General features: G+C 44.0%; 1 protein-coding gene across 2 annotated transcripts in view; it reads right to left on the reverse strand.

Annotated features, from left to right (window-relative positions):
* Positions 1-214: 214 nt before the first annotated feature.
* The window catches only part of LOC311311519 (echinoderm microtubule-associated protein-like 6), a gene marked incomplete at both ends in the record, with an annotated part of 62,801 nt that continues 38,611 nt past the window's right edge, over positions 215-24,404 (reverse strand). For both annotated transcript variants that reach the window (XM_084441258.1, XM_084441257.1), the window contains 12 exons: positions 215-239; positions 438-538; positions 7,709-7,862; positions 8,894-8,997; positions 9,320-9,482; positions 12,352-12,524; positions 13,878-14,066; positions 14,750-14,864; positions 15,841-15,998; positions 18,052-18,260; positions 19,848-20,021; positions 24,206-24,226. In XM_084441258.1, coding sequence (XP_084297384.1) covers positions 215-239; positions 438-538; positions 7,709-7,862; positions 8,894-8,997; positions 9,320-9,482; positions 12,352-12,524; positions 13,878-14,066; positions 14,750-14,864; positions 15,841-15,998; positions 18,052-18,260; positions 19,848-20,021; positions 24,206-24,226 — 1,586 coding nt within the window. The remainder of the gene's footprint in view (positions 240-437; positions 539-7,708; positions 7,863-8,893; positions 8,998-9,319; positions 9,483-12,351; positions 12,525-13,877; positions 14,067-14,749; positions 14,865-15,840; positions 15,999-18,051; positions 18,261-19,847; positions 20,022-24,205; positions 24,227-24,404) is intronic.

Genomic DNA, 24,404 nt, shown 5'->3' on the forward strand with positions numbered 1-24,404 from the left:
CCAATAAAATGCCAGATCCCAACCACAGATTCAACTGGCCAAGCATTAAGATCAATGTTACCCTGTTGTTTTCAGAGGTTGAAGGGAATTATCAGTCAGTCTACTGTTTGTAAATGCAGCATTTCAGGAGTACAGCAGCTCCGATTATTTGTTTAGGCAACTGGATCCTTCTTCATCATCTTAAGAGATTTCCAGTGAGCTTTGGTCTTGTTTATCACAGGCATTTCCATACAAACAAACTGTGTGAAAGAAAATAGATGGTTATGATACAGTATGTTAGTAATCCTGTAAGATATGTGAGATATGTGTTAGAAATCATCATATTTAACAATATCTGTTATAACAAGAGCACCAGACCATAAGAGGTTATTACAGTAATCAACTCTCAGATTCTATGGTTTAATAATACCTCCTTCTATTCATGTTTCCAAACGTACCTGCAGTCATTGCCCCCTGCACTGATGACATACTTGTCGTCGTAGGATAAGCGTATATTTGTCACATGGGCAGAGTGACCAAAGTAGCGCTTGTGTTTGGCCTGGGAAAAAAGAGAAAAAGTATTTAGTAAATAGTAAATAAATTATTATTTATAATTTCAAATGGCCAATAGTAACACTCAGTGTGCAGTAATAATACCCATATTTGAAACCACCACTGAAAAAACGTATTAAATCACATTAGTTATGGAATTGTAGCCACACATTCTAACCATCTGTGAAAAAATGTATGGGCTTTCTTCACTAATGTGTTCATATAGGTCTCTTCTAACACCTCTCAATTAGTTGCAACCCAAATCCACTTGGAAAATTCTGGGGAACCAATCAAAGCTGGGGTACCCGGAGGGGAAAGAAAATAAAAATAAAAATGTGCCAATATTAGCTTGCAGGATGTCTCTAACTAGGGGTTTGTAGGTGCTGAATTGATTCCAACCATTTGTTTTGAGTGAAAACAACTCCATGTCCATAAAAAAAAGTATTTTATTAAAATATTACAACAGAATTGTACACTATCGAAACCTTGATTAGTCAGTTCTCAAGTTTACCCTCCTCATCCAACTCCCCAGCATGTCCCTCACTCCTCATCTGGCTGGTTGATGTTCTGGCAAGAGTTACCATGACAGTTGCCAAAAGCAGATATACACCTGCCTCCTTGCTTTATACGGCAGCACCTGAGTGTGCTATACTCCCCCTCACAGTTGCAACTGACAAATTTCAGAAGATAGACCGGTGCAATGAGGTCTGTTGAAGGGAAACCTTGCTCTCCCAGTTTCTATCCATACTCCAGGACATCCAGTGATGGACTTTGTAACAGTAGCCAATCTCTGGTCTGGAGGTAAGCCCGGAGAGAGTGCTGTGCTGCAGCTCCTGTAGTCAGGGGAAGTTTCTCAGGTTTGATGCTCCCAGCAGCGGCCCGCTTGCTGAAGATGTCTCAAGTCTTCCAAGTCTTTAGATGATTTCCCGTGGAACATGAGCTTGAATAGTTCACAGCCGGCTTTGATGATGTCATCTTTCTCAGCTCCATAAACACGTCCATGTCACTCTCTGCTTCATCAGTCTTGCAGAGCCTGGTTAGCAAAGTTGATTTGCTAAACCAAGAAATTGCAGACACAGTATCGCAGCCAGAGAACCTGTGTAAGAAGATCAGATACCTCCGGTATCTCTCTGGGAGGGCCTCCTGGATCTTTCCGACATCGTAAGATGTGTCTTTGGCTGTTGTGAGGAAGATCGGGTGCTCTGCACCATGATGAATCAGCATAACCATGATGTCGGTGTCCTCGGCCCTCACCTCAACAGGGGACTCTCTTGCCTCATCTAGAGCTGCCCGAACAATAGAGGTGTCTGCATCATTGGAACATTACTGTACACTGATCCCATTCCTACCGAATGTCTCAGCAAGTAGCAGAATGAGCTAGGCCTTGTTGCTCTTGTTGTCGAGGAACTTTTCTCTTGGAACGATGCTTCTGATGTCTGGATGAATCAGAATGTCACAACATGCAAATGTTGTTCGTCGCAGGTGATCATGGTCCTTGGTGGACCTGCCGTACCCATCAAAGACCACAGTGATCGGGAGGCGCTGGCTCCCCATGGACTTCACAAATCAGAGGTGGCTCTCAGCGATTTACTTCCAGGCGAGGTTAGCCTCCCACCTAGCATTGTGCAGGAGCCACCCACCATCAATTACAAGGCTTGTGCAGGGGGTTCAACAAATGCCTTCAGGAACCTTCCTAGGGCAGCCTTGTCTGGCTCTCGCAACTTTTGTTTTTTGTCAAACAGAGACATCGGGGTTGGTGTCAACTCAAATCGCATCGGGGGTTGGTGTCAACTCTTTGGTCTTGACTTCGCACTCACTGATGATGATGAGGCGGTTGAAGAGCTTGAGTGAGTCGATAACCAGCTTCTCCCCATTGACTTTGGGTCCAGATCTGAGGCTTGCTAATGCTGGGATGTGCTCACTCCTGATGAACACCTTGACGAGTTTGATTCTGCCATAGTACCAGACCCAGAGTGCAGGTGTCCGTCCTCCCTCAGCCAAGGTCTTCAACCTCTCTGCCATCCTCTCCTCAAACACACTATCATTTGAGGTATTCAGACATTTACAGATAGTGAGAGATTTCAAATTACCCGTTATCTCATCTTTTGCAGTTTTGATGAAGTCCTCCCCCCAAACTTCTGCTCGCTGAACACAACATCTCTCAGCACAAACGCAGATGCAAGATGAAACCGGATGGCCTTGGCATAAGCACCACCTGAGAGGATGTGTTGTGCAGTGTTGCTGCCTGGGTAAACCAGCTGTATCAGTTATTGCAGCCCTGAGTCTGCCATGATCGCCCCAATGGACCCTAGGAAGCTTTTCAGGAGGTGAAATCCGCCTAGTCTTGTGATGATGGGCAAGTCAGACTGGAGGACTATCTGGGTTGCTTTCAACCATATTGGCAGGTCAAACGTGATAACAGCAAGAGATTGACAGGTGCTTCGATACTCCATTAGAGTAGTGTAGATAGTGCTGTACTCGTTTGGGTCACCCTCGATGATTGGAAGAAACTCAATGAGGGACTTCTCCTTGCATTTAGGTTGGTGTAGTGACTTCATTAAGCCATTCCAGATGGGATGTCCGAATGTGGGGTTGTTATTCTTGATAGCCCATCCTGCCGCCCAAGCGATGTCCTCTGGCAAGGTCGGAGGGTCTTGGTGGAGATCTGCTACCGGAACAAACTGAACATCTTTCTTTAATGACACATACATGTGTCATGTATTTTGTCATACAACAGACAAAACAAGTCCATAGGCTACAGCCACACTAATAGATTATGTGTAACAATAACTCCATCTCAATCTATCAGAAGTGGGAAAAAAGGTGGAGGAACAGCCACCATAGCTACAGATGCCCTCAGCTGCAGGACCATCTCCTTTGATGATTTCGCCTCTTTTGAATACCACGCTATTGTCCTAAAATGCCAGCCCCCAGTTCTGGCAGTAACCGTGTATAGGCCTCCCAAACAATGCCCTGCCTTCTCTACAGAATTGTCAGAACTCCTGTCCATCATCCATACAAATTATGATAAGATTATCATCATTGGAGATTTCAACATACACGTAGACACTGAGGCGGACTCGAAAGCTAGGGACTTTATCAACCTCCTAAACTCCATGGATTTTACACAACATATCTCTGAGCCAACTCACAACTGCGGCCACACCCTTGATCTAGTGATTACTAAGGGCCTGACTATCACTGTTTCCTCTATTAGTGACCTCGCCCTCTCCGACCATTTCTGTATCTTCTTCACTGCATTAGTTCCTAAAGTCAAAAGTAGTACTGAGCGCTTTATAAAGAAACGTTATCTTACCTCCACAGTAGCCGACAGTTTTAGAGAAATAATGACAACAAACAATTTATCAACTCCAGAAGTGGGGCCCTTAGGAACTATTGAAGACCTGGCAACCACCTTTAACACCAGAGTAAGGGCAGCCTTGGATTCTGTAGCACCTATTAAACTGAAAAGGATCACAACCAATAATAAAGCCCCATGGCGAAATGAGGAAACATATCAACTAAAGAGAACCTGCAGAAGTTCTGAGCGTATATGGAGAAAAACCAAGCTACAGGTCCACCATGATATTCTCAAAGATCATCTCTCTGCTTTTAATAAAGCAATAAGAAATGCAAGGAAAGACCACTTCTCAAAATTGATATCTATCAACCGAAATAATTCAAGAGTGCTCTTCTCAACAATTGATAGCCTAATAAACCCTGCCGTAAAAACACCTGATAACCTGCTCTCTACCTCCAAATGTGAGGAATTTGCAGCTTACTTCAGAGATAAGATTATGAATATTAGGAGGAATATCACTCAGGAAAGGCCATGCATCCCGTTCACAGATCCTCTCCCTCCATGTAATGGACATATGAGCCTGTTTACACTGATGGACACAGAAATGTTGAGAAAAGTAGTATCCAAACTCAAAACCTCCACATGCCTGCTGGATCCCATCCCCACCGATTTTTTCAAAACTATTTTTGACTCTGTATCCTATGACATTTTATCCATTGTTAATGACTCCCTATCTACAGGTGTCTTCCCACCAATACTTAAAACTGCTCTGGTGAGACCTGTACTGAAGAAAAACAACTTAGACACTTCAGTTTTTAGCAATTTTAGACCAATCTCCAACCTTCCCTTTTTGAGTAAAATTCTGGAAAAAATTGTTTTCAAACAGATTAATGATTTCCTAGCTACAAGTTGTACCCTTGACCTTTTCCAGTCCGGCTTCCGTGCCCACCATAGCACAGAGACGGCATTAGTCAAAGTTGTAAATGACCTCAGAATTAATGCTGACTCCAAAGAGCTTTCTGTTCTTGTCCTCCTGGACCTGAGTGCAGCCTTTGATACTATAGATCATGCAATCCTCATCGAAAGACTGGAAAAGTGGGTTGGCCTCTCTGGTCCAGTCCTAAATTGGCTTAAGACCTATCTAGCCGGTCGTGATTTATTCGTTGCCCTCAGTGAAAATAGCTCAAGAAAGATCCCTATGACCTGTGGGGTGCCCCAAGGATCGATCCTAGGACCTCTACTCTTCAGCCTGTACATGCTGCCCCTTGGCAGTGTCATCAGGAGGCACAATATTAGCTACCATAGCTACGCAGATGATACTCAACTTTATATTTCCGTAACACCCAGTAACTATAGCTTGGTTGACTGCCTTGTCAAGTGTATTACAGATATAAATGTATGGACGTCACATAATTTCCTCCAACTAAACCAGGACAAAACAGAAGTACTGATCATTGGAGAAAAAGCTGAAAGAGAGAAACTAGCTGCACACCTAAAACCGAAAACCACATCAAGAATATTACAAAGACATCCTTTTACCACCTAAGGAACATTGCCAAGGTGCAACCCTTTCTCTCTCAGGCTGACACCGAAAGATTAATGCATGCTTTCATCACAAGCAGGCTGGACTACTGCAATGCTCTACTATCAGGCCTACCAAAGAAAGCAATCTCTAAGCTACAAATAATACAGAATGCTGCAGCAAGAGTCCTCACTAAGACTAGACGAAGGGCACACATCACACCAGCGTTAAAATCACTACACTGGTTACCAGTCAACTCTAGAATAGACTTTAAAATACTATTACTAGTCTATAAATCTCTCCACAGTCACTCACCAGAATATATTTCAGACATGCTTGTTAAGTACATGCCAAACAGACCACTTAGATCCTCAGGCACTGAACTTTTAACAGTTCCAAAAGCCAGGACCAAGAAACATGGAGAGGCAGCTTTTAGTTTCTATGCCCCCAACCTCTGGAACACCCTACCGGAGTGCCTAAGAAGGGCTGAAACAACGGAGGTCTTCAAGCGAGACCTCAAGACCTAGCCTACAATCACTAGCTAGGACCTTGAGATACAGAAAGGCAGCCTCAAACCTACCTGTGAATCCTCTGTATACATTGATATTTGTCCTGCTATGCAATGTATGTATATCAAGTAGTGTACAGAAGCTGGTTATCCTGAAACAGGCTTGTTCTGACTGTTGTGTTGCTTCAATGACTCAGTGTGCTACTAACCGTTTTCTGTCTCCCCTAGTGTCTCTCTCTCTCCCTCCTATCCTCTAACCAGGTCCAGTGTCAGCTGCGGAGCTGTCGATATCGTAGTATTTAGTACACACACACACACGTACACACAGACACACATCAGTCCACATCCGGCTTAGGCCTGGACCTGATGCTCTTAGCCTTTCTTGCTCCGAAAACTTAATTTAAACTTAATTTAATATTATTTATTGTTCTTTAAATGTTCTTAGCCATTAGACAAATATATTCCAGGAGCCTGCCCCAGGTTGCCTGTTTCAATATCTGTGTGGTCTGTATGGCTCTATGTGCTACTAACCCTGCTCTGCCTTCCCTCTGCCTTCCCTCTCCCTAGTGCCTCTCTCTCTCCCTCCTATCTTCTAACCAGGTCCAGTGGATGCCCCACTGTCACCAGCAGACCTCCCGAAGTCCGATAGATACCCCTGTGTCTACTGTGGATGATGTAGCATGTCCGTAGAATATTCTTTCTCCTATGATGCTTTTAGCCTCTCTCACTCTGAAATGTAATTCAATGCAATGTATTGCTTCATAAATGTTCTTAGCCGGTAGACAAACATACTCCTGGAGCTTGCTCGATCGCCTTGTTGAGAGGGGTCAGGGAGGAATTTTTACAGCTCACTTATCTGGCCCCCGGGTGATTACTGTTTTTTTGCTTCCCTCTGGAATATGTAGAGAGTGGGTCGTATGCCCACCTCCCTTGTTCTCTGTAAAGCGCATTGTGTTGCCTCTGGGTATGAAATGCGCTATACAAATAAAGCTTTGATTGATTGATTGATGTTGAATTATGTGTAATTTATAGAGGGAGTCTACTACAAGATAATCTTAAAACTAAATTTGACTATATCAACACAGACAAGTGCTTACATTGGTGTAGACCTTCTAAATTGTGTAACCATGACAACATCTCTCATGCTAGCTAGCAACAAATATTAGCGAGGTTGTTCAGTTGTTAATTTGTAAGTAATAACCTAGACTAAAACTAATCCAAGTTTAAATTCACAGTGATCTAAACTAAAGACCGCAGAAGAAAAACACTTACCATAACAATTAGTAAACCTCACAAAACTTCAGTTGTTTTTGTATTTTTTAGGAAACTTTTCCCATGCTGAAATGCTCCCGCTCCTTCTCCACAGGCAGAGGGAATCTTACTGAGCATGTGCAGAATGTTGTAGTGTTTTGTAAAATGTTTTTAGAGTAGGTTTAGCTCAAATTGAATGAGAATCCATTCAACACCCACAAAACCCCATTGTTAACAGCACCCTTTGAGATACTGTGTAGCTGTAAAAATAACATACCAATGGTTTGTGTTCAAGGAGACATTTTGGCTCAAAACTAATGAATTAATCGATTCAGCACCCCCAAAAACCCCTAGTTAGACATCCCACAAACTAATATTGGTATATTTTTATTTTTCAAGTTTTTCGACCAGGCCCTCCCGGAACCCCAACTTTGATTGGCTCTCCAAAATCTTTCCAGGGGATTTGGGTTGGAACTAATTGAGAGGTGTTAGGAGAGACCGAACACATTAGTGAAGAAAGCTATCGGTACTATTTTATTACACAGATGGTTAGAACATGTGGCTAAAATTCCCTAACTACATGGCATAAACTCACAAATTTTTCTGTGCATGGAAAGTCAAAGAGTTTGACAAGGCCAAAGTCGTCCCCGGTGACCACATTGAGACCAGCGTGAGAGACACAGGCACAGTTGACGTCAGCCTTCTCTGCGTTCCGCGGCCACACACCCAGAACCTCGTCTCCCAAGACACTGTGAAAGCAGAAAACATCCATATCATGTAAATAGACTGCACTTATAGCGCTTTTATCCAAAGCGCTTTACAATGAAGGCCTCTCATTCACTCATTCACACACACACACACACACACACACACACACACACACACACACACACACACACACACACACACACACACACACACCAATGGCGGCAGCTGTCGTGCAAGGTGCTAGCCTGCTCGTTGGGAGAAATTTGGGGTTCAGTGTCTTGCCCCAAGGACACGTTGACATGTGGAAAGGAGGAGCTGGGATACGAACCGCCGGCCCTACGATCATTGGACGATCCGCTCTACCTCCTGAGCCACAGCCACCCCCCAGTGTTGCGTGGCGTTTTCAGGGTTCTTGTTTCAGGATGGACATGCCTCATGTTGACATGGCGTTGCCCTTCCACAGCAATGTGGAGGGAGGCTTGGCATACACGTTTGGAATAGCTCATTCTTGGAGTATGAAAGGTAGGATAAGCTATAATATAGTATGTTAGGGAAGTTCTACTGCCCATATTAGAGTCACAGTCATCCAACTGGATTGGATTGGATGGAATAAGTAGATGAAGGTCTATTTGACAGACTGCTAGACTACAGATAGTCAACTGTCAGATTGGGAACCTTATGTCTAGTTGTGTACCTACTGTAGGAATTGGATTGAGTTGTTTAGTGCTGATAAGATATTGTAAGGACAAGTGATACGAATTCCAATGTACCTGTACTGGTTATATGTCAAATAAAACTTTCTATTGTGTTCTTCTATTCTAAGTTCTTCTTTGTTTTAGTAAATCACCATTCACATTCCTTACAAATAACGGCCCTGTTTGCAAAGGAATGGATTAACAACATTTATGAATACACATTCACGCACTGTTGTCTCAGTTAGGATGTTCTGTTACAGCGTACAACGAGCACATGAAGGCAACTGGACAGAGACAAGTCTCTGGTTTGAGAACACGATGGACTGAATGTTGTAATACTACTCAAAACCAGCTCTTCAGTGCTTAAAAAACGCTACCTTGTCCAAGTGGCCCAAGTGATCCTCTCGATGGCTGATTGCTCTGTCAGCATCTTTCCTGATGGTACCTCGTGGACCTGGCGATTGTATGAACCTGTGGATACCTGTAGAGACGGAAGATGATTATGAAAACCAAGCTCTTGTTAGAATCAGCATAGATATTGTATGTATTTTTCTGTACTCTGCTACTGTATTACTGTATATGCTGTTTGTAAGCAGGACACATCTGTAAAAGAGACCTGGTCTCATTATGTTCTTCCCTGTCTAAATAAAGGCTTCAATCTGTATCTATATTTTCAGACGAGGTCATTGTTGGACCTTGGCGCACCCCTGAAGTCAGTCATTCAATATTTCATAGCTCTGGCAGATACAATTTAGACACACGTGTGGCGACATAAATGTATAGGACAGAACGATCCGTCCTACCTCAATATACTTGCTGTCGGCAGAGAAGTCCATCTGAATGACAAAGCCAGCGATGTCCTTACAGTAACCGATCCGGTTGAGGGAGGGGCCCAGCGTCAGGTCGTAGAAGTCCACCGCACTGTCCACCGAGCCTACTGCCAGCAGCCGGTTATCTGGGCTGAATCTACACAACACACAGTAGAAACACACCAGTATAAACACACAGTAGAAACACACCAGTATAAACACACAGTAGAAACACACCAGTCTAAACACAGTAGAAACACACCAGTAGAAACACACAGTAGAAACACACCAGTCTAAACACAGTAGAAACACACCAGTTTAAACACACAGTAGAAACACACCAGTATAAACACACAGTAGAAACACACCAGTCTAAACACATAGTAGAAACACACCAGTCTAAACACACAGTAGAAACACACCAGTAGAAACACACAGTAGAAACACACCAGTCTAAACACACAGTAGAAACACACCAGTCTAAACACACAGTAGAAACATACCAGTCTAAACACACAGTAGAAACACACCAGTCTAAACACACAGTAGAAACATACCAGTCTAAACACACAGCAGAAACATACCAGTCTAAACACACAGTAGAAACATACCAGTCTAAACACACAGTAGAAACATACCAGTCTAAACACACAGTAGAAACACACCAGTCTAAACACACAGTAGAAACATACCAGTCTAAACACACAGTAGAAACATACCAGTCTAAACACACAGTAGAAACACACCGGTCTGAACACACAGTAGAAACACACCGGTCTAAACACACAGTAGAAACACACCGGTCTAAACACACATGTAGAAACACACCAGTCTAAACACAAAGTAGAAACACACTGGTCTAAAACACACAGTAGAAACACACCAGTCTAAACACACAGTAGAAACACATCAGTCTAAACACACAGTAGAAACATACCAGTCTAAACACACAGTAGAAACACACCAGTCTAAACACACAGTAGAAACACATCAGTCTAAACACACAGTATAAACACACCAGTCTAAACACACAGTAGAAACACACCAGTCTAAACACACAGTAGAAACACATCAGTCTAAACACACAGCATAAACACACCAGTCTAAACACACAGTAGAAACACATCAATCTAAACTCACAGTAGAAACACACCAGTCTAAACCAAGCCCCCAGGATTCGAAATCTAAAGTGAAGGCCTATTGAACCGTGCCATCTTGGCTAGATTTGTAGTCATTTTGCTATTTCCGGTGACTTTTGTACTTGCGCAGTTGTGCTTTTCTGTCCGACGCGCGTCCGTGCATGTTCCCGGCTCTCCCCGCTTTGATTTAGCAATGAAAACCGTCTTGCATATTAACCTTTTTTTTTTTTTTTAAATATATCCATTGGAGAAATAATTTTTTCATCCAGGCATCTTAGTTTTAACAGGTTAAATATATATCTGAAGATGTTTTGTTTGCTAGTAGATGGTATTCATTCCGTTCGCGATAACGTTATTGCAGCCAGGCTAAATTCCTCCAGGGAGCCAGTGACAAGCGAGTTGAAAAGCTTCACTCCCCGCCAGCAGGAGCTTTGGCCGCTGCTACCGCATCTCGGATAACCCGCTGAGTTCGTGGCTGCCATTTCACATTCGCCCTTGATCAATCCCAATACCGATCCATGGTAATAATGAATCAATCGTTCAGATCGGCAGTGCTGCATGCATGTTACAACATCATTGTTAGCTTTATTAACATAACCATAGACTACATTTATCTCTCTAACGTTAGGCTATCCATCTTACACCAGTCGGCCATTCGATAGCTAGAAGCGGTCAACGCCAACGTTGACCGTGGACGCGCGTAGGACAGAAAAGCACAACTGAGCAAGTACAAAAGTCACCGGAAGGCCAGAAAAGCACAACTGCGCAAGTACAAAAGTCACCGGAAATGGTCAAATGACTACAAATTTGCCAAGATGGCGCGGTTCAATAGGGCTTCATTGTTGATAGCGGTCAGTGAATGGAGTGGCTGTATCCAGTTCTATTAATACATCCATGGACTAAACTCACAGTAGAAACACACCAGTCTAAACTCACAGTAGAAACACACCAGTCTAAACTCACAGTAGTAGAAACACACCAATCTAAACTCACAGTAGATACACACCAGTCTAAACTCACAATAGAAACACGCCGTTCACTTGTTGTAAAGGTGTTTGCACTTTTCACACATACTGTATATTTAAAGGTGCAGTAGTTGGTTTGTGATTTCCTGTTAAACTTAGGGAACATTTTTGAAAGATTTTTAAATATGCAACAAAATCCCCGTCCCTCCCTTCAGGCCTCCCTCTAAACTACTCCTCCAAACTGGGGGAAAACACTCACTAGGCAGGGAGGTAGGTTGACCGGCATGTAAGCCATCAATCATCCAATCAAGTTGGCCACTCAAAATGATTGGACGCACTTATTACAGACTTCCACAGACTACAGATTTATTTCATTTTAGTGCCACAGCTGTCAAACTTTATTTACTGATTGCTGTCGGGATGTAATTAAAATTGCAAACAGTGTAACACAAAATGCTTCCGAGCCAAATCGCACATTGCACCTTTAAAACCTAGAAAGCATCACCCTTATCTATTCTGAGCCCTTGATCTGATCAAGGGTTAAAAGTGATGTTTACTTCATTAAATTAATTGTCTGCAATACTCAATGTATTCCTTTGTTTTTGTTGGCTTACATGACTTGTCAAACACAAGACACCTGGTATCAAATCAAGTCCTTTTGATATGTAAAGCTGCCTTTATTCCTTGAATGAAAAGTTGTCCTGTTGTAGAAAATGCATGACGCAACCATAAATCTGCTCAATTTGTGGAAAATGGAACCTTGTATCTTTAAAGTTTCCCTCATCACGTCAGGTCCAGGAAAGGGGGGAAAGATTCAAGTTGTATTTTCTCACCTGGTTGTCCCACTGTATTCAAGCTGTTACCTCAGAAACAGAACTTCTTGAATGGAAACAGCAACAGAAGGATGAAAGAGGGGGCTCACCGGATGTCCTGGATGGCGACGCTTCGATCTCTCTTTTTGCCCCACACTGTCAAGGAGTTGACCAAGAGCACGATGAACTCTCCGTTCTCCATGCCGATGGCCACCATCTCTCCGCTGGGGCTGAACGCCGTACACTTGGCCGGATGGCCCAAGCTCACTTTATTCAGGAGTTTCTGGGAGAGAAAGGTACATCAAAGAACGGTCAACAGTAGCATTCTCTCCCATTCGCCAAGGTAAGCCTGGCTTACCCCCCAAAATGACAATAAAAAAATGAATGAATTCCTTCATTTCAGTTTGTGTTTTTATGCTTTAACTGCATGATATGACGCCAATATTCTCCTATCTCCTCTCAATTTCGTCAGCGTTTGACATTGTGAAAATAAAATATGCAATGTTAAGTCAAATTAAATATCATCATAATCAAACTTTATTTGTGTAGCGCATTTCATACACAGAGGCAACACAATGTGCTTTACAGACAGCAATGGGTGGATGGGCATAGATCCTACCCCTACATATTCCAGAGGGAAGAAAAAAACCATGAGTCTATGGAGAAGCCAGGGTATGCCTGGAGCTGTTAGATTAGCCTCATGAAGTAAGGGTACATCAAAGTCAGCATTGTTAACTACCTAAGGTTTGATACATTGGTTTACCAGAAAACATCTGTTGGGGTTGCCAGCTAACGTTAGGTCACAAAATCATGTCCAGCCCATTAGCCGAAATCAACAGGTATCTGACATCCACTACTACACAAGCTATCTGAGGAAATCATTGGAAAGCTCCCTCCCTATATTTCCTCACTGTTGGCGTGGAATTCTAGTCCCTATCTGTCCCGCTCAGGTGACCTGCTGCTTTTTAAAATCCCTCATGCCCAGACAGAACTTGGGAAATCAACTTTTTCTTTTAGTGCCCCAACTTCATGGAATGCGCTTCAAAAAGCTCTGAAAATTAGTTTTCTGCCCTCGTAGGGGCAGTTTAAAGTCCTAGTTCTGCACATTCCTGCCTCTGTTAGTAGCTGTTTTTAATGACTGACTGACTGATTGTCACAAGTTGTTCTATTTTATATTCTTTATCTGTACTGGTTTATTGTGTTTAATTTTAAATTATATTGTTATTTGATGATGACATCTGATTGTATAACATTGTTTTTATTGTTGCTGCTTGTTTTGTAATCTTGGCTACATTGAAAATGAGGGCCTGCCCCTCAATTGTATTCCCGAGAAACTAAATAAAGGTTATGATGATGAAATACGTGTATACGTATGTATACACCACAAAGATACGCATGTAGGCGCTGCACAGTGACGTTAACGTCCCTTCCTTTGGTTTAGATTCCCTGGGTCAACCTCAGTCTGGGGCAGTGCAGCGTCCACCCGGGCGCTTCTAACTACGCGTTCGCGTCTTCCGTGCGTCTTCTCTGGAGCGCCGGCTGCGGTTGGCTGCGCAGGTCCTCGGGAATTAACGCGCCGCAAAACGTGCACGCTCGCCTGCGTGTATACGGCGAGCGCACCACGGGCTTCGCTCACCTTGTCCGCCAGGTCCCATATCCTGATGGTGCCGTCGTCGCTGGCCGAGATGAAGACGTCTTTGGAGGGGTGCGTGGCCAGCCCCCAGATGCGCCCCTGCGTGTGTCCGGTGATCATGGTGTTGGACGCAGCGTTCTTCTCCCCCACCTCCATGATCTCGCCGTCCTTCGTTCCCACCAGGATCTTCCCCTTCGAGGGGAACGGACAGAACACAGAGAACATGAGTACGGGGGGGATACCGTACAGAGGGAATCCCGTACGGAGGGGGATACTGTACGGAGGGGATTGCGTATGGAGGGGATACTGTACGGAGGGGATACCGTACGGAGGGGATTGCGTATGGAGGGGATACTGTACAGGGGGGATACCATACGGAGGGGATACCGTACGGAGGGGATACCGTATGGGGGATATACCGTACGGAGGGGATACCGTACGGAGGGGATACCGTATGGGGGATATACCGTACGGAGGGGATACCGTATGGGGGGGGATACCGTACAGAGGGGATACCGTACGGAGGGGGATACCGTACGGAGGGAGATACTGTACGGAGGGGATAGCCTACGGGGGGGGGATACCGTACGGAGGGGATACCGTACGGAGGGGGATACTGTACGGAGGGGATAGCGTATGGAGGGGATACCGTACGGAGGGGATACCGTACAGGGGGGATACCGTACTCGTGGAACACAAACGCTTGGAACACAAGACGCACCATGTACTGTACTTCACTATCACGTTTCAGATTCTCAAAAAGAGTACGACGCTTGGGTAACAGTAATATCCTTAAGAGCACATACTGTAATCATTCTATAGAAACAGGCAGAGCGATGCTGGATGAAGGTGAGGTTGAGGGTAGATGACCTCACCTGGCCGCGGCACACAGACCGGACGTTCTCCACAGCCTGGCCCGTCTCCAGCTGGAACGCCCGGCAACGCTTCATCTCCTGGTCCCACAGCTTCACTGCCCCACCCTCCTTAGTTCTGTCAAGCACACGCACACACACACACGCACACACAGACATGCACGCACAGACATGCACACACACACACACACGCACGCACACACACACAGACATGCACGCACACACACAGACATGCACACACACACACACACAGACACACACAGACACACATGCACACACACACACACACACATTGACTCTTGTATTCCTACTGGCTTGTGCCAGTAAGAACATGAGTCTGTTTGCAGTCTGTCGTCTTTTTTCTCTTTTTTTTTCTTTTTACAAACTGCTTACAACTGCTTTTCTTTAATTATGGAATAAATTAAGTGATATGATGTTGTGTGATGATACAAGCTTTTTATCTTTTTAAAACGTCAAGTTAGCCATCAAACACGAGGGATGGGTGCATTGCCTGTTCATTACGCTGTGGCAATGGGACTATGTATGTATAGATTGCATATTTATAAAATATTTTACATTGAGTCAGACTGCACATTCCGCGATGTCTAACCCTAAAGATGAAATAGGAGCAGAATATAAAATCTACCACTGTGCAAATTAACACCACTGATGCCCATTAAAATGGCCCTTTAAATGATTGAGAGCTGTTGAAAGGCCTGCATCACCACATTTCTAATGTTTACTGACCTCCATATAGCTGGCTTTAGAGCCACTGTGAGCTATAGAGAAAAGAGTGCCCCATCAAACCAAGACATTAGTTCACGTGTTCTACACAAAATTTCCATTAATACTGACAAACAGAACAGGCCCAAAGTCACACAACCAACCCCTGATATTTCAGGCTATTTGAGGTGTGTTTGCTGCGCCTAAATCAAGCTCACGCCAAGTATTTGTCAGTATTTGCAAAAAGCATGTGACCCAGTCCTGCCACAGGCCCTCTGTGGTACTCACGACCTCTCTTTCCCCTAACCCTAGCCCTAACCCTGACCTTGACCCCACCCCTACCTCTAACCCCTCTGTGGCAGGCTACTTACGGCCTCTCCTTCCCCCCGGTGACGATGAGGCCGTCCCTCAGCGTGGTGTACATGGTGAACACCGGCCCGGCGTGAGCCTTGGCCACCACGCGCACCAGGAAGTGCTCCCTCCACACGTACACGTCTCCGTTTATGGCGCCGGTAAACGTCAGGTTGTTCTGTTGGGAAACGCCAGCGGGGTTTCAAGTGAGTCAACTACTAACATTTACTAAAAGTTTGTGTTCGCACAAACATACGTATTAGACCCAATATGATGCGCTGTACTGAGCTGTGCCTGAGAAGAAATATGAAATGAGCTTCACCGTGGTGAAAACGTCATCAGATCAGAGCCTGATGCTGATGATTATGTAACCTTCCATGTGTCATATGGACGAAAGTATTGGCACCCCTGGAATTTTTCCAGAAAATACAACAGAAATTGATTTTCCAGATTGAAATTGAAATTTTTCCAGAAATTGTTGCAATTACAATTACACGTTTTTGGTATACACATGTTTAATTCCTTTATATACATTGGAAAAACACAAAAAAGCAGAAGAAAAAAGCCCAAATTGACATAATTTTACACAAAACTCATAAAATGGGCTGAACAAAATTGTTGGCACCCTTTTAAAACTGTGGGGAAATTATTTTATTTCAGGCATGTGATGCTTGTTTAAACTCACCTGTGGCAAGTAACAGGTGCTGGCAATATAGAAATCACACCTGAAGCCAGTTAGAATGTACTGTATAAAAGTTGACTAAACCTTTGTGTTGTGTGCCTGTGTGTGTCACACCAAGCATGGATAAGAGAAAGAAGAGCCGAGAAGTGTCTGAGGACTTCAGAAGCAAAATTGTGGAAAAATATAAACAATCTCAAGGTTACAAGACCATCTCCAGAGATCTTGAAGTTCCTTTGTCCACTGTGCGTAATATAATCAAGACGTTTATAACCCATGGAACTGTGGCTAATCTCCCTGGACGTGGACGAAAGAGAAAAATTTAGGAAAGAATGTAACGCAGGATAGTTTGAATGGTGGATAAACATCCTCAGTCAACTTCCACACAAATTCAGGCTGTCCTGCAGACTCAGGGTGCAGAAGTGTCAGCTCGGACCATACGTCGTCATCAGAATGAGATGAAGCGCTATGGCAGGAGACTGAGGAGAACCCCACTGCTGACAAAGAGACATAAAAAAGCAAGACTGGAGTTCGCAAAAATGTACCTAAGTAAGCCTCAATCCTTCTGGGAGAACGTTTTGTGGACAGATGAGGCTTTTTTGGAAAAGCATGTCATTCTACTGTTTACAGTAAACGGAATGAGGCCCACAAAGAAAAGAACACAGTACCTACAGTCAAACATGGTGGAGGTTCAAATATGTTTTGGGGTTGTTTTGCTGCTTCTGGCACTGGGTGCCTTGCCTGTGCAAGGAATCATGAAATCTGGAGACTATCAAATGATTTTGGGCCGAAATGTGGGGCCTAGTGTCAGAAAGCTGGGTCTGCGTCAGAGGTCATGGGTGTTCCAGCAGAACAATGACTTGAAACATACCTCAAAAAGCCCCAAGAAATGGTTGGAGACAAAGCGCTGGAGAGGTCTGAAGTGGCCAGCAATGAGTCCGGATCTAAATCCCATTGAACACCTATGGAGAGATCTCAAAATTGCTGTTGCAAGAAGGCGAGACCTCAAATCTGAGAGACCTGGAGCAGTTTGCAAAAGAAGAGTGGTCCACAATTCCAGTTGAGAGGTGTAAGAAGCTTGTTGATGTTTATAGGAAGCGATTGGTTTCAGTTATTTCTTCCAAAGGGTGTGCAACCAAATATTAGGTTGAGGGTGCCAACAATTTTGTCCGGCCCATTTTTTGAGTTTTGTGTAAAATTATGTCAATTTTGGCTTTTTTGTGTTTTTCCAATGCATATAAAGGAAATAAACACGTGTATACCGAAAACATTTGTAATTGCAACAATTTCTGGGAGAAATGTATTTTCTCGAAAAATTCCAGTTCCTTTCGTCCATGACTGTATGTTACTGTACATATGTGTCATAATGATATCAGCCAGGCTAAAAGACCAAGGCAGTACTCACAGCTCCGAAAGCTACAGACAGCATGGTCTACTGTACATCCTGTACTCACAGCTCCGAAAGCTACAGACAGCATGGTCTACTGTACATCCTGTACTCACAGCTCCGAAAGCTACAGACAGCATGGTCTGCTGTACATCCTGTACTCACAGCTCCGAAAGCCACAGACAGCATGGTCTGCATCCGGGCGTCCTCCACCGAGCCGACCACGCCCTTCTTGTACAGGAGGGAGCCCCCGACCAGCGTCCAGAACTTGATGTGCTTGATCCCCACCGAGACGAACTGAGTGTCCGAGTCCGGTCTGAACTCCACCACGAAGATCCGGTCAGCATGGCCGCCCTTACTGGTCACCTTGGTGCCTGAGGACAGGACAGTACAGACATGACACGCGATGTGACACCAAGTATGCCAAACAACCATGCAAAACATTACAATCACCGTATTGTGTATTGAACTTCCATTCACTGGGCGTTACAATTCACAACTCTAAAGCTTTATTGGCATGAAAGTTCCAATAACAATTTAGCCAATAAAGTACAAATTGACCATGTAATATACCTGTACAATACACAATAACAGTAATAAGTTATCAATGGACTGGATAAAGATAACAATAATACTGTACAGTAGGTTAAGTCAAGATAATACCTCTCATATTCAGTGATTTTCTTTTAGTAATTACGTGTCCCTCAGTTTGTTACATGCGGTTACATGTTGTGTAGTTATGTTTGCTCCAGTTCCCTCTCCCAGTATAATCAATAATATACTGTATGTGTTCCAGTTCCCTCTCCCAGTATAATCAATAATATACTGTATGTGTATTACTAGATATATCTATATAGCCTGTATGTATGTATGTATACTCATATATCATATATCATATCATACATCATATCATACACTCATATATATATATATATGTGTGTGTGTGTTTTTCTTTTCTTTTTCCAACCTTGCTGTAATTGCCATGGCTGAAACACCACATGTCCCCCTAGAGGGATCAATAGAGTATCTATCTAATCCACTGCGTCATCTATCTCTGCGAAGCCCACGACCAACAAACTACATTTCTAGAAGTACTGAGCATGATCACTCAAACACTCCCACACTCTTCAAGTACTTAGCATGATCACTCAAACACTCCCACACTCTTCAAGTACGCATCACAATGATATACAGTAGTAGAGCCACACAGAGTGCAGTGCATGTCGTAGTGTGCATATTTTGGTATGCTTGAAAGACCACAATGTCTCTCCATGTACACACGGGAGAAGACACAAGGGGTGCGGCAGCAGAGCCCTATACGCCACCTAGGGGCAGGGTAGAGGTACTGTAAGCTGTTAGCGAGCCAACCTATCAAAGTCCGTCTGGATGTCATGACACCCTGGATGGGTGATTTAAGGGTTGAAGAGCAGCACTGAGGATGGTCTTATGGCTCAAACGTCTGTTGCCTGTCGCCCGCACGCCATGAGAAATTTTTTAATTATCCCAAAATCGGACATGCTGACAGTGCTGGTTCTTCGCTACCTGAACAGCACTTGTTCTAGAACGTGCACCCAGTAAGATACACTTTTTCCTGAATGTACTGTATAGGACCCACCGCACTCACACATCACGCCACACACACATATACACATACTCCTTACACATTACACTCTGCATACTCACTGCATACACTGACTGCACTAGTTTGTGTATATTGTTCTTTTTCTTAGCGTATCCGTTTCTGCACTAGCATTTTGTACTCGCCCTATCTTTGCACTGTCCTGTCTTGTCCCTGCATCCTGTCCAATGCTGTCTCCATGTTATGCACCACGAACGAAAGCAAATTCCTAGCACGCTGAAAAACTGCATGGCAATAAAGGGATTGTGATTGTGATTGAGTTGTTGAGAAGTGCTGGCAGCCTCCTCTCTGATCCGACTGAGGGGCAGCGTGACCTCCCTACCTTCCTGCCAGCGCCACACGGTGATGGTGTGCTCGGGCTCCACGCCCACAGACAGCAGCAGCTTGCCCGTGGCGCTGAAGTTGACATAGCCCACCCCCTTGGCGTGTGAGCAGCGCAGCACCGACAGCGTCTGCTTGGTCACGGCGTCCCACACGTGGATGGACGGGGCGAGGCCTGCAACAAAAAACACAGCCCCAACATGGCAGGTTTAAACAGGCTAGTACATGATACCAATAGTAACAAATATGAATAAAAAAAGATCCTAAAGAAGTAAAAAGAGTAGTAAAGGGAAATCATGTTTAGCCCTGTTTTAAGGTTACTTATGATCATATACAATGGTTCAGGTCAAAACGTTGACAAAACTAGCACTTTTGAGAAAGTCTGATAATTGCTCTACCACCGTTTTGGTCATACAATGGATGTGGGTGGGCACCGTGAAAATTCATTAAAAAAACATGTTAAACTCTCAATTTCAAAGACAAGAAACTCACCGAAGTGTTAGTTGGCGTTCTGACATAAAATTCGCCATAAAGTAAGATTCTAGTCTATCTGGAAAGGCTTTTTTAAATATTTAGCATAGAACTATTTAGTCGCAGCACATACGTGTGTAAACATCCGCTTGAACTGATTCCGATCTCGCGCAATGCCTTGATCTCGCGGTAGGCGACGTCCGTGGATTCTGGCTCAGCTTCCTTCCTTGAAAAGCAAGCTGCAGCAACAAGACAAGCTTGTGCGAAGCATTTGTGTGGGATCTCAACAATGACACGCTCGTGTGCTGTTGCCAATTGTGGCAAAATCTGTTCATCTGTGACTTGTCATAGACTTCCCTACAACGATCCCGCAAGATTGAAGTTGTGGCTAGAATCTCTTTACTTGGACGTAAACACACCCGTGGATATTCTTCGGGTCTTAGATCATCGTGTGTACGCTTTGCATTTTGAGGAAAAATGTTATAAGCCTTGTAGGCTATCCTTACACTTATCGAAGAAATCTCCTCTACCTCAAATGTGATGCTGACAATGCTGACTTTACATAGAGGAACAAAAGAAGACGAACGAGTGGAAGAACTTGGGGTAAGTTCTTATTGTCTTTTTTTTTTTTCTCAGATCATATGCCTGTTTTATTTGATGTATCTCTCCCATGTGATATCGACAAACCATCTGCACCGGCCCGTCGCTGCCGTATGTTGAACCCTTCCACTGCTGTTCGCTTCTCGTCTGCGTTTACCAGCGCTACTCTACCCGGCCCAGTCAGCCCCGTGTGTGTTAACGCGGAGGAGTTAACCTCTCAGTTTGACTCCACCTGTCTGCAAATCCTGGACTCTGTCGCTCCTCTGAAAACCAGGCGCTCCAAACCTAAACCCGAGCCCTGGTTGAACGACAGCACACGGGAAGCGCGGCGAGAATGCAGGAGGGCTGAACGTCAGTGGAAAAAGGACAAGCTGCATGTATCTTTTGACATTCTGAGGGACAGCTGGCGTAGATATCAGCAAATTGTCAAAGTTGAAAAAATGAAACATTTGTCTGATATCATTTTAATCAACTGCCACAAGCCTCAGGTTCTGTTTAAAACTATTAATGACATTCTTGATGTCCCCCAGTCAGTCCGCCTTGAAGCTTCCTCTGAAACATGTGAGCTCTTTCTGCAGTTTTTTACTGATAAGGTAGCCAACATCAGAGCCACCATCTCCACCCCAACACACGACCCCTCTATTTTTGTCACCTGCCTGGCTACTTTTAGCCAATTTGAGCCTGTGTCTCTTTCCCAGCTAGAGGAAATAATTTCCATTATGAAGCCCTCAGGCTCCCCCTTAGATGTCCTTCCCCCTCGGCTTGTGAAAGAGGCCAGCAGGGCTATAGGACCAGATGTCCAGAACATTATGAATCACAGCCTCGCAGGAGATGTACCAGTAAATTTTAAACATGCTGTAGTGCAACCGCTGATCAAAAAGCCTAACCTGGACGCCTCTGTCCTTTCCAATTTCAGGCCAATCTCAAAGCTCCCGTTTCTTTCCAAAGTTCTGGAGAAAATTGTACTCGGTCAACTGATGTCGTTTTTGAACACACATGGTATTTTGGAAGTGTTCCAGTCTGGGTATAAAGCGCTGCACAGTACAGAGACTGCACTCCTAAGGATTTTTAATGATATATTTCGGGCTACGGACTCTGGTGACTCTCTTTTACTTGTACTGTTGGATCTTACTGCCGCTTTCGACACAGTGGATCACAATATTCTGCTCTCCCGCCTGGAGCACTGGGTTGGCATCAAAGGTTCAGCTCTGGAGTTTTTCAGGTCATACCTGTCAGAGAGAAGCTTTTGTGTTAGCCTGGGCGACGCTGTATCCGCCACTGCATCTCTCCCTTGCGGGGTGCCCCAGGGCTCAATTCTTGGACCAATTTTATTTATGTTGTATCTACTCCCCCTAGGATCTATTTTCAGGAAACATGGAGTCTCCTTCCACTGTTATGCAGATGATTGTCAAATCTACCTGCCCTTGAAACAAAACAACCCTGACTCTTTAAAACTGTTGTTGGCATGCCTGGAAGATGTCAAAGCATGGTTAGCTTTAAACTTTTTATGTTTTAATGACAGTAAAACCGAAGTCATGGTGTTTGGTCCCAGCAATGCCCATGTGTTTCCTCCTGCTGATCTAGGCCCTTTTAAACATTTTGTGAAGCCAACTGCCACTAATTTAGGGGTGAAAATTGACTGTGACCTAAAGATGGACAAACAAATTAATGCCGTAGTAGGAAAGAGTTTTTTCCAGCTCAGGAGGCTGTCCAAGGTCAAACCTTTTTTATCACGCTGTGTTTTTGAACATGTAATACATGCTTTTATGACTTCTCGTCTCGATTACTGCAATGCTTTGTATGTTGGTGTCAGTCAGGCCTCTCTCTCTCGCCTGCAGTTAGTCCAGAGCGCTGCCGCTCGCCTGCTAACTGGTACACGTAAGCAAGAGCACATTACCCCGGTACTGGCTTCGCTCCACTGGCTTCCTGTGCGTTTTAGGATTGATTTTAAAATCTTGCTGTTTACTTTTAAGTGCCTAAATGGCTTGGCACCCATCTACCTCTCAGAACTGCTGGAACCCTATGCTCCTTCAAGGTCCCTCAGGTCCTCTGATCAGCTTCTCCTGGTTGTCCCCAAATCCAGGCTGAAGCTCAGGGGGGATCGGGCTTTCGCAGTGGCCGCCCCTAAGCTCTGGAACGAGCTACCCCTGCATGTTAGACAGGCCCCCACTCTGCAGGTGTTTAAATCACGCCTCAAAACTCACTTATATTCTTTGGCGTTTTCCTGACATGGCCTAAGAGACTTGTCCTTTTTTCATGTGACATACTGCGTATGTTTTACTATGTGTTCTTTGTGTATTATTGTTGTTTGACTTGTACAGCACTTTGGTCAACTTTGTTGTTTTTAAATGTGCTCTATAAATAAAATGGTATGGTATGGTATTGTCAGCTGTGTGTGTGTGTGTGTGTGTGTGTGTGTGTGTGTGTGTGTGTCTGCGTATGTGTGTGTGTGTGTGTTGAAGCATAATAATAATAATCTCTTTGCTAAGACTAACTTTAGAAAAATAGAATTGTAAGAAGTGGTCTAGGGTTTCCTTGTCTGTGAGCGAAAGAGTAATGTGAGCATTGAGCAAACTAGCTAGCCTAGCTAACATAAACAATAACAATAGCTACCGTAAGTAGTTCCGCTTCCTGAATCCCCTCTGCGGATTGATCTACACATCTACAACGATCGCGTCAATACAAGTCAATGGATTTCATAAAATGATCAATAAAACCCTACAGGATTCATACTTTGCGGCGAATTTGATGTCAGAACACCAACGGACACCAATTACCCTCTGGGTGAGCTTCTTGTCTTTGAAATCAAGAGTTTAACATGTTTTTTGAATGATTTTTCACGGTGCCCACCCACATCCATTGTATGACCTAAACAGTGGTAGAGCAATTATCAAAAGTGCTAGTTTTGTCAACTTTTTGTATATGATCATAAGTAACCTTAAAACATGATTTTCCCTTTACTACTCCTTTAACATATAACGCGTATATTTCCACTTTCATTTTGTTTACTTTGGGTGTGCTTGAAGGGATTCATTTTAATATGCATAGCCATGTATTCTAGATAAATTAGGTAGGCAGAGATGGATGGATGGATGGATGGATGGATGGATGGATGGATGGATGGATGGATGGATGGATGGATGGATGGATGGACGGATGGACGGATGGACGGATGGACGGATGGACAGATAGATAGATAGATAGATAGATAGATAGATAGATAGATAGATAGATAGATAGATAGATAGATAGATAGATAGATCACAAAGAAGAAAAAAAAACTCTTACCTGGCAGATCTGTGACATCACCTGTCATGTGATGGGCAATGGGCGAATGAGGAAGCATCAAAAGAACATAGGTGATGAGTTATGAATGAGAGACAGTGGTAAAACGATAGCTAGTAAAACCATGAGTAAGGGTGGCTGTCATGAGTGAGAGAGGGGTAAACAGCCATAACCCAGGTGTTATGATAACTGTGTGGTAAAG

The sequence above is a fragment of the Borostomias antarcticus genome (genome assembly GCF_949987555.1).
Source record: "Borostomias antarcticus genome assembly, chromosome: 7".
Lineage (NCBI taxonomy): Eukaryota > Metazoa > Chordata > Actinopteri > Stomiiformes > Stomiidae > Borostomias > Borostomias antarcticus.